This window comes from Lactuca serriola, chromosome 6 (genome assembly GCF_051521515.1).
Source record: "Lactuca serriola cultivar US96UC23 chromosome 6, Lser_US96UC23_V15, whole genome shotgun sequence".
NCBI lineage: Eukaryota > Viridiplantae > Streptophyta > Magnoliopsida > Asterales > Asteraceae > Lactuca > Lactuca serriola.
In genome coordinates, this window is record NC_136413.1 from 84,116,495 (window position 1) to 84,129,349 (window position 12,855).

The window sequence follows — 12,855 nt, forward strand, 5'->3', positions numbered from 1 at the left end:
AGCAACTCGTATGATTAATTTGAATTAATAAATGCCCATTGCATTAGTTTTCACAATACATTAGAATACATTTCTAACAAGGATTCCATTAACCATTACAAACATTACAACAATTACATGAAAAACAACGACATAATACGAACAAAGCATTAACGTAAAACACAAGTCCATGGGTTATTCTTAACAGAAATTAGAGCGGTCTACATGAAATACTGTTTATTTTTAACAACCTTCCAAACTTCCTCATATTCGAAGTCTCTGCCGTCATGCTCACAGATGTAAAAATCTGTAACAACTTCTAAGAACTCTTCTTCATCCCGATAACGAACATTGTTACATTTCGCATAATTACATGCTCGATTGAACCATGTCACTTCTTCCTTTACATCCATCCACTTAGTAACAACATCTGATTTTTCTCTTTTTTGTCCTTCTCCCATCTCATGGTTAAAAAAAGATGTTATGCGAGTCCATTCATCACGAATTAGGCAATGCGGGGGAGCAAGTAACGATACACCATCCTTAACACTTAGCCAGCAACGTGTTAGAACTAACACCTCGTTTGTCGTCCATGGCCTTTCATAATTGGAACCAAGTACTTCATTCGAAGAACTTGCTGCATTCGACGACATTTCTAATAATGGGAGTCCGTTTCGTTTAGGTGATTTGGGTGTTTGGTTTTTAGATCTTAAACATCTGTTTATATAAATAAATAGACTATGAATTAAAACTTTGACTATGAAATGGTTACATTTGAACTACAATTTTCAGATTTATGCAGTGATTTATCATGTCAAACTGTCATTTATGTCTTGTCACTTAAGGGTTCCACTACTATTTGCAGGTTACTACAGTGACTTGTTATTACTGTCTAGTCATTTCACAGTTGGACTTGTCATTACTGTCTAGTATGTATAAATACCACTTATAGATCAAGTTTATTACAATGTCGACTTTATTATGAGTTCCTCACACAAGTTCGAAGTTTGCTCATGCAACGAAGTAGATTGTTACTACTGTGATTCGGTAGACCCTTTTTTTACACCCTCTTCGGCCGGGCCATATATGTCACATGAAAATTTTGAAGAATTGAAGAAGGCTGAAGAACAACAAGAAGAGGACAAAGATTCATCCCAACTTCTCACTCAACTTGCTAATGATATTGCATCGGAATGCAAACAAGCTCAAGAATGGATAGACCTCAATAAAAACAAAATCAAAGAGCATAAAGATTGGATAAAAAAGAGTAAGAAGGCAATCAAAACGACTGAAAAATGGCTTGCTGAGAAGGATGAGCAGTTGATACACATTATGGTAAAAAAGGATCGTTTGGAAGACAAAATGAGAATTAGGGATGACTATATAACAATGGAGAAAGAGAAGTACCCATTGCAGTTCCCTGAGTTTAAAAATTAGTTACAAAATTGTTGTAATATTATCATGATACAGATTAGGTTGCAAAAGGATATTTTGTTGTTTTTTTTAAATAACAAGTTGTAATTGTTAAAAAAAATTGCAAACTATATTTTATAAAATAAAGGCTTCATTAATTGTTATAATCAACAAACTAAACAAAAATATGAAAGCATAGCAATGTCTTGTAAGATTTAATAAAAATATTACAATACATAATAAGTTAACAACTCATCATTAGTCTTCATTTCAAGGTTGTTTTATATCAAAATCAGCGTTATAGGTTTGTGAGCAACTCGCTGAACCACCAACATTAAATGTCATTTTTGCAGTAGAAATTATGTGACGTGCTCCGCTACCGGACGCCCATCCAGTACAATTATTTCTCGTGTGTCCTATTTGACCACATTTAGAACACTCTTTTATAATTGGACCCTCGCCTTGGGATGGAATGCGGTCTGTGTTTCTTGGCCTGCCTGGCTGACGTTTAACCATTATTGGTGGCTTAACAATCATCAAATCATCGGGGATCTCCCATTCGGATGGCTTTGGCAGAGGGTTTATTGATTCCTCATATGTTTTCCTCAGTGTTTCGGTAAAGTAAGCATTTAATGCATACCTCGAGCAATTTTGGTAATTGTTCACTGTTAAACATCTTATGACATGACCACAAGGTATCCCATCAAGTTGTCAATGCCTACATGTACATGTCATATGTTGGAAATCAACAATCACATTTTGTGCCTCCTTTTTGACCTCGCATTTCGTATTTGAGATCATGCGAACATCCCATTTGGTAAAAAAAAATTTGTTTTCTTTTACAACTTCATCCGCCCAAGGGGTAAGTATTGTTGTTGCTTCCGCTAAAAAAATAGTCAAAATGAAGAAGTTAAAATCAATAACATCAAAATTAATAAAACATTAATATTAAAATTTTACTTAATATCTGCAAAGTTAGGTCTTTGAAACCACTATTGTTGCATTGTAGCACGAAAAAAATCGATCAACATAAGTATTGGCACCTTACGTGTGTGTCTAGATAATGCATTTATAGACTCCGCATTGTTGGACGACATAAGATTGTATCGGTTCCCTTTAAAATGTGCTCTTGACCAAGTTTCTGGATTTATACTTTTTAAGTACTCCCATACTGGTTCTTTTGTCTTTTTTATAACATCTATGGCAGCATCAAAAGCATCAACTGTGTACGCCCTACACGCCTCCCAAAAAATTCCTTTAACCGTCTTACTCTTGTCGAATCTAGATACTATGTTGAAATACAAATGGACACCACATATTCCATGATGAGCGTGAGGAAAAATGTTGGCAACGGATGTTGCTATAGATGGAGACCTATCAGATATAATTGTAAGCTCCTGCATATTTCCTATGCAATCACGTAGTTTTTGAAAAAAACATGTTCAAGAATCGGTACACTCATTTTTGCATATACCATATGCAACCAGTAATATTTGGTTTTGTCCGTCCTTAGTAACTGCAAGTAACATGGTACCTTTGAACTCGCCCTTTAGGTGAGCTCCATCTACTACTAGGGTTGGTTTACAAAAATTGACAAAAGCGTGTAGCTACAATACATTGTATATCTATTCAAATACACCAAAATAAATATTAAAAAATTAATATAATATGATAATACTAACCGAGCAACCGAGTGCGACGTACAAAAAACTCAAAGCGATCATCAGCATCTGTTTTAATATGTGTGACAGTACCCGAATTATGTTTGGCCAAGTTTTTGACAATACGCCGGAAGTTTGGTAAAAGAATCCTCTTTCGTACCCCTTAACGACAACAATGCATATTGCTTCACACGCCATGTCTGATGGTATGAGATATTGATATTCAATTGAGCATTCATATCATTAACAATTTCTTTTCCCCGATAAACTCTACTATAGTCTTCAGCCAAAACATCAGCAACATATTCACCCAAAACATATTTGTTTGCTTGTCGATGATTAGGTTGCAACAATGTTGAAGAACATGTGTGTACATCAACAAATTTATTCACTTGGAAAAGTCCATCAGAATTTTAATTGTTTTTGCTCTTAGTAACAAAGAACAATTTTTCGAAACACGCACAACTTCATACCTTGATTTGGTAGATCTACTTGCCATCGTCTGGAAACCTTCTCGAAGACATTTTTTACCAATACACCGCTTTAAAAGTTCTTTGTTCTTAAATATACTCTCACATTGAATCTTTTGAAGATTCATGTCTACCATCTGTGTTGGGATATCTTCATTAATATCAATTGAGCATGCTGATACAGGGGGCATACCATGAAAAAGGTTATCGGGAAACTTAGCTTTAACTTCATCACCCAACTCATCTCTATCGGAATTGCTTTGTAGCTCGGTTATATCTAAACATACATCACCAACATCAACATAATGCCCGTAAACATGATTTTTTTCATTTTTTTTACTTGAATTTTTTTTCTTTTTAGTTTTATCTACCACACGCCTATTCATAACTTTAATTTCTTGTTCGGCAACATCATTACAACGACCACCCACATGATTAAGATATGTACCAACATCATCATCACCAACAGACTTGTAATTCTCAGGATCCACATAGTGAATAGGTGAATAACTAACATTAACATTTTCAGCAACATTGTGAAACAGAGGTACACTAGGAGTATTGAAAGTACCTATCGGATTGTTGCTCTCTTTATAACTGCATAAATTACCAACAAGCTGGTTTCCAATTTCATCACCCCCATTAACCTCCTCAACTTCATCAACCACCACAAACACTTTCACAGCCCTTCCTCCACTACATTTGATTACATTTATCAACATTCTAACATCAATATCTTCAACTATAGATATATAATAATTTAATTCAGGATGCTGGAAACGAAGACTAATTCTATATTTGTCTAACAAACCAATTTTGCTTCTTACCAAAGATACAAAATCAGTATAACTAATATACTCAGAAAATATCAAAGCAAGTTCAGAAATACCTCCCTGTAGACATATGTATTCCAGATTAGTTCCATTAACTTGCTATCTCCCACCGGTTACAAGACAAACCAAATATTCAATCATTTTTTGAGCAAATTTTAGAGAAAGTTCCTAAACAAATAACAACCAAAATGATAATTTTCTACAAAACTTTTTATATAGCAACATGATTTCATAGTCAAACCAATTCATTTCATAGGCAAACTAAAAAAAAAACAAAAAAATACCACAAATTCGCAGATAGAATGAGAGTAAATCGCAGATGGACCTATTCCATCTGCGATTTTACCCCTATATATAGAGAAAAAAAATTAAAAAAAAAAAAATTAAAAGCACCTGCGAATGTACAAGCACCTAAAGCACAGTTGTGCTTTAGGTGCTTGTGATGGAATGGTCATTTCGCAGATGGGGCATTTCATCTGCGAAATTGTAGGTTATTTTTGTAACTTCGATTTTTTTTGGCTATTTTTGTAATGTAATTAGTGTAAATGGCTATTTTTGTCATTTTCTCTTGATATTATTTATTCTTCATAAAAGAGTACTTCGCACGCCACGTGTCTCTCTTTTGCGCCTCCAATTTGCCACGTATCCTTACCAGGGATGTCTTTTGACTCAAATTCCCGTCCATTCTTTGCACCACAAATTCGATTATATCATCTCCTATAAATCAGCTCATACTTTTAAATTACCTGCAAATAAAAACTAATAGCAATCCTACATTTGTGGCCAATCCTACATTTATAGTTATTTGTTTTACAACATATATTTTGAAATTGAAAACATAAAAATCGACATTATCATCTCCTGTAAATCAGGAATCAATTTTAACCCAAATTGTTGACTTTAAACTACAATTTCATTTTTTTTCTGCCAACTATTTGTAGATCATACTCCTCTACCGATTTTTAAATTTAAATCAATTACCCACTAATCAAATCCATAAAAATCATGAATAAAATCTGGAAAGCAAAATACTTTTTTGTAATTAATAAAATTATTGTGCCTCATTACTCTCTACATGTTTATATGAACCCATTGAATTGCACATCATCTACTACTGGTTTGCCCTCTAATTTAAGTTTCTTATCTGCTCTGGTTTACCAATTTGTAAAAGGTTAGTAATACATTCTTTTCTATTATTGTTTTCTTTTAACATCAAACTCCACATCATTTTCTATAATTTCATACATTCTTTGTTCTCTTTTTTTTTGTCTTGGTGCTGAGACTGTAATTCATTTCTTTTAACATCAAGATCACTTAGCTCCTGAATATTAATTTATGGAATTCATTACAACAATCCCATGTTGCCTTTTAGCTATTTTTTTCATTTTAATTGTGTTTGTTTGTTTTAATTTTTATTTATCTCTAGCATTAAATATTTTTTCTTTACTTTTTGCTATGTCTATTTACCACATGAATGAAAGGGACTTTTTTCTATTAAGAAATAAAAGATTAATATAAAAGGACATAATTGTTCTTTTTGCCATTAAAGAAATAATGACAGTTTTTTTACAAAACTCCAAATTGAATCCAACTGTAGTTGGTTTATGTAATCAAACAATTCCAATTGTTTTTACCATTCATCACAACGTACTTTCATTTTTCGTTTTAGCTTAAATAGAAAAAGGGCATAGTTTTATATTTACTAATATATTAATTTAAATTGGTGTGATGGTGATTACATTTAATACAAATTTTGCATTTTTAAATTAAAAAAATATCATATTACCCCTACTATTTGTTTATTTATACTATTCATGTTTTTGTATTTCTATTTATTTCTTAGGGACGTCATATAAATTTTTAATACTTTTTACTATTCCACTTCCAGTTTTTCCTATTAACTCCATATTCTTTATATAATTATTTCCTATTATAGGCCTAAACTTTAAAAAATGATTTATTAACTGAACCAATGTCTTAAAATAAAAATAATAAAAAAAATCTTTGTAATATAGAAATATGGAACTATGATGCAATATTACCCAAATAGTTGTAAACAACTTGCTACTATATTACTACAACTAGGAAAAAGAGACTTACATGTATTACTACAACGGAACTATGATGCTATAATATGCAAATAGTTGCTGTAGAATTTCATAAATGAACACACCAACCAAAGCCTACAATCATACAACAAAAAAACGAATATATAAATGGGAAAGTAAACACAAGATATATATATATATATATATATATATATATATATATATATATATATATATATATATATATATATATATATATATAATACTATTTTAATGAAATTCGTATGAAAAAAACTTGATATGGAGAAGGTTTTTTTTTTTAATTAGAAGCATAATCAATTAATCAAGATTATACATTGTTTTGACAGATTTTAGAGTCAAACATTATAGAGATTTTTGCACAAATTTGGTCAAATTCCTGAACTTAATAGAGCAATACAAAATAAAGATTATACATTGTTTTGACAGATTTTGTTTTCATGTGATTTGGTAAAAGCACTTATATGTAGAATCTTCAATGAATGAAATTGAAGATTAGACCATTTGACCTCAATAAAATCTAATATGACTTTTATTTAAAAAATATATATAAAAATAAAATTAACACAATAAAATCTGCTGACTGTCAGAGGACATGTCCTCATATGGAATGTAAATCATTAAAATAAATCTCTTTTTAATTTTGAATACATACAATCAACTATAATCTCCTACTTTATAGCATTTTCGATTTTCGAAATTGAATAGTTATATTTGCTGAAAATAGACAGAGTACCTGATCATTTCAAATACACCCGGTCATCATTTTTGTTTTCCGGAGAACGTCTTTCGGTTGTCATCTTCAAAGAGATTATTCCTGCATATTCAACAAGTAAGTGATTATATGTAAATATTCATATTTTCTCACGATAATGAAGAAATATGGACAATAGATGGAAGGATGTGTTCAATCTTACAGTTGTATGGACAATAAATTTGAAAATACCATTTTATATATTTTTGTCAATAATGTTATAAGTGAATATAATTTATATAGTACCATACAATATCAATATTTTTAATTAATTTTTTTAAACAACATATTAAATATTAACTAGATGGGAAACCCGCTTTGCGGGGTATAGATTTGTTAACAGTATAGAAAATTAGGGATTATTGATCAATTGTTTTGGTGACATTACGTTAAAAATGGTGTGATCGTTTATCAGTTGTTCTTGAAGGAGTTTCTTAAGGATTTTGTACTTGTTCTTTTGAAATAGATAATGATATCTTTTTATAGATTTGACAATATGACAAACATTAAAAAGTCACATAATAGCAATGTACAGTAAAGTATGTTACTATTGTCTACAATTCACACATTTACAAATACGTAATAGTCAAATATGTTGTAGTATGCTATAAAATAACTAACCATTGTGTTGCAAAGTAAATAGCAAGTGCAGCAGCAACAACCTGTTAAAAAAGTAAAGTATACATAAAAAAAATAAATAAAAACTAAATTTTTTAGTGCATGCTTCCGTAAAAAAAATAAGAAAAGAGTAAATCTTGAGTTCAAAATTACCTCTCGAATATTGAGTAAAGCAAAGGATATATGGGACAAAATATCAGTTTCCATGATAGTGTTTTACCACAGTAGAACCCAACACACCACCCATTCAAGGATCCTAACAACAATAATACAACTATTATATTCTATACCTATATAATGAAGATATATTTAATTGTTATAACACCATTAAAAGACAATCATGAGTTGATGGAATTCAATGCACCAAAAAGCAACTAAAAACTGTTTCTCCCTAGTTGTGGTTACTGCAGATTTCCATAAAATCCCAGAAAAAAATATAAAAGGAAACCAAATAATAACGTGAAAATAAAAACGAAATCAATTTGTGCCACCTGCTACATAAAATATGCACATGAGTTGAGAAGCTCAAAGCTGCAACCGTTTAAAGTTGTAACCGATTCGCTTAATTCGTGTAAGAATTCCTCATGTACATTGATCTAAAAACCACGCCTACAATTAGTAAAACACGATTTAGATGGTCAATTTAATCAAATACAAACATTTACAAGATACTTTTGTCAAATATTAACATTTATATGACGTTTTGTTCAAATATAAACATTTACATGACAATTTGATAAGTAAAAAAAAATTTAAAAAATTAAAAAAATAAAAAAAGACATTTACATGACAATTTAAGAAAAAACATTTAAATGAAAAAAAAAATTATGAAATAAAAACCAAGCCGAACTTGGCTGGTGCTTCTATTAACCAATTTAATAAAAAAAAAAATTTACATAAACCACCTCCCAACCATTTATTAATATGCAATTTCTATATTATAAATGACAAAAAATAAATAACCTGAATTCAACTATAGTATAACACCACAAAGGAAAACAATAATTAAAAAAAAATCGATTTCATCAAACACATAGAGCACAGATTCTACCTTTTGATTGTCATCTTCAAAGTAACGTGATTGTTATTTGCTTGTTAATTAAGTTGACATGTCAGGTCCATAACAGTCTCACTCTTCAACTTGAAACCAAGCTGATCTACCACTTTCAAACCAACACCGACCTGACTTGCTTTTTTGTTATAAGATGTCTCTTATCTTTTAGTTTGTTTTAATGCTAAAATAAATATAGGACAGGAGTCAAAAACATTAAAAAACCCTACAGTACAAATTTGTCAATTTATATGAGATATGGGCCAAATGCATTAAAAGATCTCTAATAAGGACCAGAAGTGTGAATGATTTCGTTTGGACTCGATCCAAAACAATTATTTCACCTTGTTCCATTTAAAAAGGACCATTATGCCCGTTAGTTCATTTTTGAAAAAATTTATATCATTAACAAATTAGTTTGACCCATGATCCATCACCCCTACGCCTACCCTCAATTTAATAATAAAATAAACATAGGACAGCGACCAAAAACGCTAAAAAAAACTCGAATAAGGACCGGAAAAAAATAATTTTTCGACCTTTATACAAAAAACACCGAAAAAATAGTAATTTAATCGGAAAAAAATGTACTTAATGTACGTAAGGACTGTTTCATCGCCTCTGGAAATTCTCTGCTTCCTAACTCTCTGAACCTACCCATGTTATCCAGTCCAGTTAAAAAAAATCAAAAACGAAGTTGATATTATCAGCAAAAATTAAAAATAAAATATGATTGAAAATAATAAAATATGGCATCTAGATATACCAACCTGGTTGAGGATGTGAGGGAGAATATGTTCCAATTCTGAAATAAACCACAATAAAAACACATGTTACCATAGAAACAAAATAATTTCAGCAAAAAATTATAAACTGCATCTAAACATGGTGGAACATAACTGATGATGATCTCTACGGTTTTCAATGTGATTAACATCTCTTTGATACATTGTCCCCAAAATAAATAAAAAAACATAAATTTAAGATTTCTAAAATCTAAAACAAATTAAACTGAACGCTAGAATGGATTGTTGGTGATGTCTATGTTACTAATGAAGCAGATGTTGCTATTACTTGTGATAATAATCTTTGTTTCCATCTCAATCAATTTCCTTTTGCAAGAGAATTTTTCGGGACCAAATTTGAAAAAACTAAGGTAAACTCAGGGACTATTTTTGTAATTTAATATACCTATAACTATAAAATGTGACTCGGGTAAGTCAACATGGTGAAATTTACACAGGGTGAAATGCAATGGCGTTTTCAGCGAAAACGATGTCTCTTCTAGCTTTTGATTTTCTGTGACATTTGAATGAATATTTTTTTACTAGGCAGCTGACAAAAGGTCAAAAAACTCCATTGCAAGTCAACATTCGAAAGACTTAAGAGGACAACCTACAAAAAGACCAAAATACCCTTATCATAGAAAATGTAAAATATAACTATAACTGGAAATTTTAATAAGTTCAATGTTTTTATAAAACTTGTTCACATTTTCCTAGTTAAATTCAAGTGGTTTTGTAAGTTAATTTATCATTCGTATAATATAAAGATTGTATTTTTATAGGTATTAAGTTAAACATAGTGTAACATTAGAAAGGAAATTTAGAATATTATTTTGTCATGAACTGACCTTCAGGCATCCATGATCCTCTAAAAAACTTGTTCTTAATTTGTTACCAAATCGAGTGTAAATGGTAATCACAACAAGAAACCTTTCGTTAGAAGATGACTTCAACATTAGGACCTACATAAAAACAGAACACAGGATAATGAAAAGTACTTGAGTAAACCTGTTCTACAAAACGATTTTGCAAACTGGTTCCTAATAAGCTGGTTCTAAACCGATAATAATTCTAAAATCTCGACTACCACCGGTTCGGTGCGTGGAGTCGGTTAGTCTCCTATTAGTGCGGTTCATACTGAGCCAAATTTTGGTGAAGGAATGGTTACTTTAATTCCATCCAACGAAAACAAAATGTTTTTTTTCATTCTAATGGAATCAATGATTTCATTCCATACCTTGAGCTTCTTCTTGGCTTCCTTCTCAACAACTTCTTTCATATTACTTCATGGAAGTTTAACAACTCATATCCCTACAAAAACAAAAAGGGCATAAAATTTAATTCTTATATTAATCCATAGATTTGGATACTCCAAAAAGTAAACGACACATATGAAGGAGAGTCGTCCATAACTGTTCCATTTAACTTATATGAAACCGGAATGGAATCCATGATTGTAGAGATTGAAATGCTCTTTTGTGATTCCATTCCATTGCCATAACCATTAGTAACCTGATAAGAAAACCTCGAATTACCCAAATACCCTTCAAGTCCACCGACTGCAACCCCATTCACATTCTGAGCACCCGCCACCATATTAATAGTTTCCAACTTTTTTAATACTTCCATTTCAGTTTATATTCATTTTTATTCTTTACCTTTAATTAGTGGTGAATATAATATACCGACATTTGAACTATCAGCCAAACATATATATTAGATATAAAATAGACCCATAAACATTTACACACAAAAAAAAATCCAGTAGTGATGCAAATATGTATGGTAGAAATAATTATCTCAGCATTGTATCTAATAAACAGAACATGCAATTACAGAGGTTCTACACAAACCATTTATTTGACTTTTTGCACAAAAACATACAGTCAAAGTACATGAATGTGACCAAAAATCCACAAGGATCTGACAATTGAGAATTTCAAGAAGAATCTAAAGAAAAATGTTATTTATTTTGTGTAAAATGGTTTCACATGGTATTTATAACTTTAGAAGAAACACAATCAATTGACATATTACCAAAACCCCAGAAGAGATAACTTCAAATCTGAATTACTCAAGAACTAAACATCAATCAAAGAATGTATGATGAACCATAACCCACCTCTTCATAACTCTATAAAGATGCAAATTCTTCCATTTTCCTCTCTCTTCCTTCCATGGTGATTGTGTCAAAAGAAAGTAAAATATTATGGGGGAAATTAGGGTAAAACATCAAAATCAAATGATCAAAAGTTAAAAATTAAATGAAAATAGAGACAGTGTTGAACAAAGATAAGGAGAAATTGAAAAGCTTACAATCAATTGAAGGTGAAGAACTTCGAAAAAGCAAACATCCTCAACACTATATTGTTCTTGGACAGTGGTGGGGTGTTAGACCGGTGGTGGGTGAAGAAGAAGACAACAGACAACGATGCCGATGACTTAGAAGTGCAACACAAAAGAGGCAGGGTAACCATCCAGATTTGGTGTCAGCGGGAGCAGAGATTCATTAGCAGATGGGTAGAATTTTGTTCAAATATTTTGGGGAGGTTGAAATCTAAAACGTAGCCAATATTTTGGGAAAATTCCATTGGAGATTAAAGTAAAAAAAATTGCAAAAACATAAACGCACCTCCACAAAGCATACGGTGGTCAGGCCGTTGCAATCCATGGCAGATTAGCAGAAAGCAAGTTGTCAAGAATCGGAGTGGACACCAGCTCTAATGTAACACCCAGAATCAGAAAGACCAAGAAAAGAAAGGAAAAGCTCTAAGTCAAGAGTCAACTTGTCGAGTCCAGGGAGGAACTCGACGAGTCGGAGCACGTTCCGGGCATAGAGTAAGTGACCGACTCGGCGAGTCGGCTATTGGCCTCGACGAGTCTGGTCTAGGCGACAAAAACCCTAATCCCGGGGGTTGTGCCTTATTTAAAGAACATTACATCCCTTCCCCAGCCTCTTTACCACCCTTTTGAGATCCAGAAACCCTAAATCGTGAGTGAGAGTCCTTGGAAGCAATTTGGAGCTTAGATAAGGGGGTTTTGTGAAGAGATATTGAAGATCAAGAAGCTTGGAGCAAGGGGCTTTGTAGAGAGTTGGATTATTCTTCAGTGGGAGGTCATCCTTGAGGTAATAAGTTGTTGCTTTGGCTTTATTGCATTTAGATCTATTCTTGAATGAGATTTTGGGGCTATTTTGGTAAGATT

The 12,855-nt window shown here is 31.7% G+C and overlaps 1 protein-coding gene across 6 annotated transcripts; it reads right to left on the reverse strand.

Annotated features, from left to right (window-relative positions):
• Window positions 1-1,576: 1,576 nt before the first annotated feature.
• Window positions 1,577-12,518, reverse strand: LOC145059418 (uncharacterized). Of its 6 annotated transcripts, none has more exons than XM_079007268.1 (15): window positions 11,968-12,517; window positions 11,774-11,823; window positions 10,889-10,962; window positions 10,500-10,613; window positions 9,637-9,671; window positions 8,867-9,519; window positions 8,307-8,424; window positions 7,969-8,071; window positions 7,819-7,859; window positions 7,180-7,260; window positions 6,457-6,539; window positions 5,009-5,073; window positions 4,413-4,524; window positions 2,436-4,219; window positions 1,577-2,276 (listed from the first exon to the last, which is right to left on the reverse strand). In XM_079007268.1, the coding sequence occupies exons 13-14, from the start codon at window positions 4,424-4,426 to the stop codon at window positions 3,442-3,444; spliced, it is 792 nt and encodes a 263-aa protein (XP_078863394.1). In that variant the 5' UTR covers window positions 4,427-4,524; window positions 5,009-5,073; window positions 6,457-6,539; window positions 7,180-7,260; window positions 7,819-7,859; window positions 7,969-8,071; window positions 8,307-8,424; window positions 8,867-9,519; window positions 9,637-9,671; window positions 10,500-10,613; window positions 10,889-10,962; window positions 11,774-11,823; window positions 11,968-12,517; the 3' UTR covers window positions 1,577-2,276; window positions 2,436-3,441. The 6 variants fall into 6 exon arrangements, with proteins under 6 accessions (XP_078863394.1, XP_078863393.1, XP_078863392.1 ...); XM_079007267.1 differs by adding an exon at window positions 10,058-10,261 and having other exon boundaries at window positions 2,436-4,455; window positions 8,867-9,050; XM_079007266.1 differs by having other exon boundaries at window positions 2,436-4,455; window positions 8,867-9,050; window positions 11,968-12,514.
• Between the last annotated feature and the right edge of the window lie 337 nt (window positions 12,519-12,855).

Bases quoted from the DNA above. Each gene is read 5' to 3' on its own strand.
- LOC145059418 (XM_079007267.1), bottom strand. From the start codon at position 5,041: ATGGACGGGAATTTGAGTCAAAAGACATCCCTG. The intron at 4,456-5,008 runs GTAAGGATACGT...GGTGGGAGATAG, and splicing joins TGAGTCAAAAGACATCCCTG to CAAGTTAATGGAACTAATCT.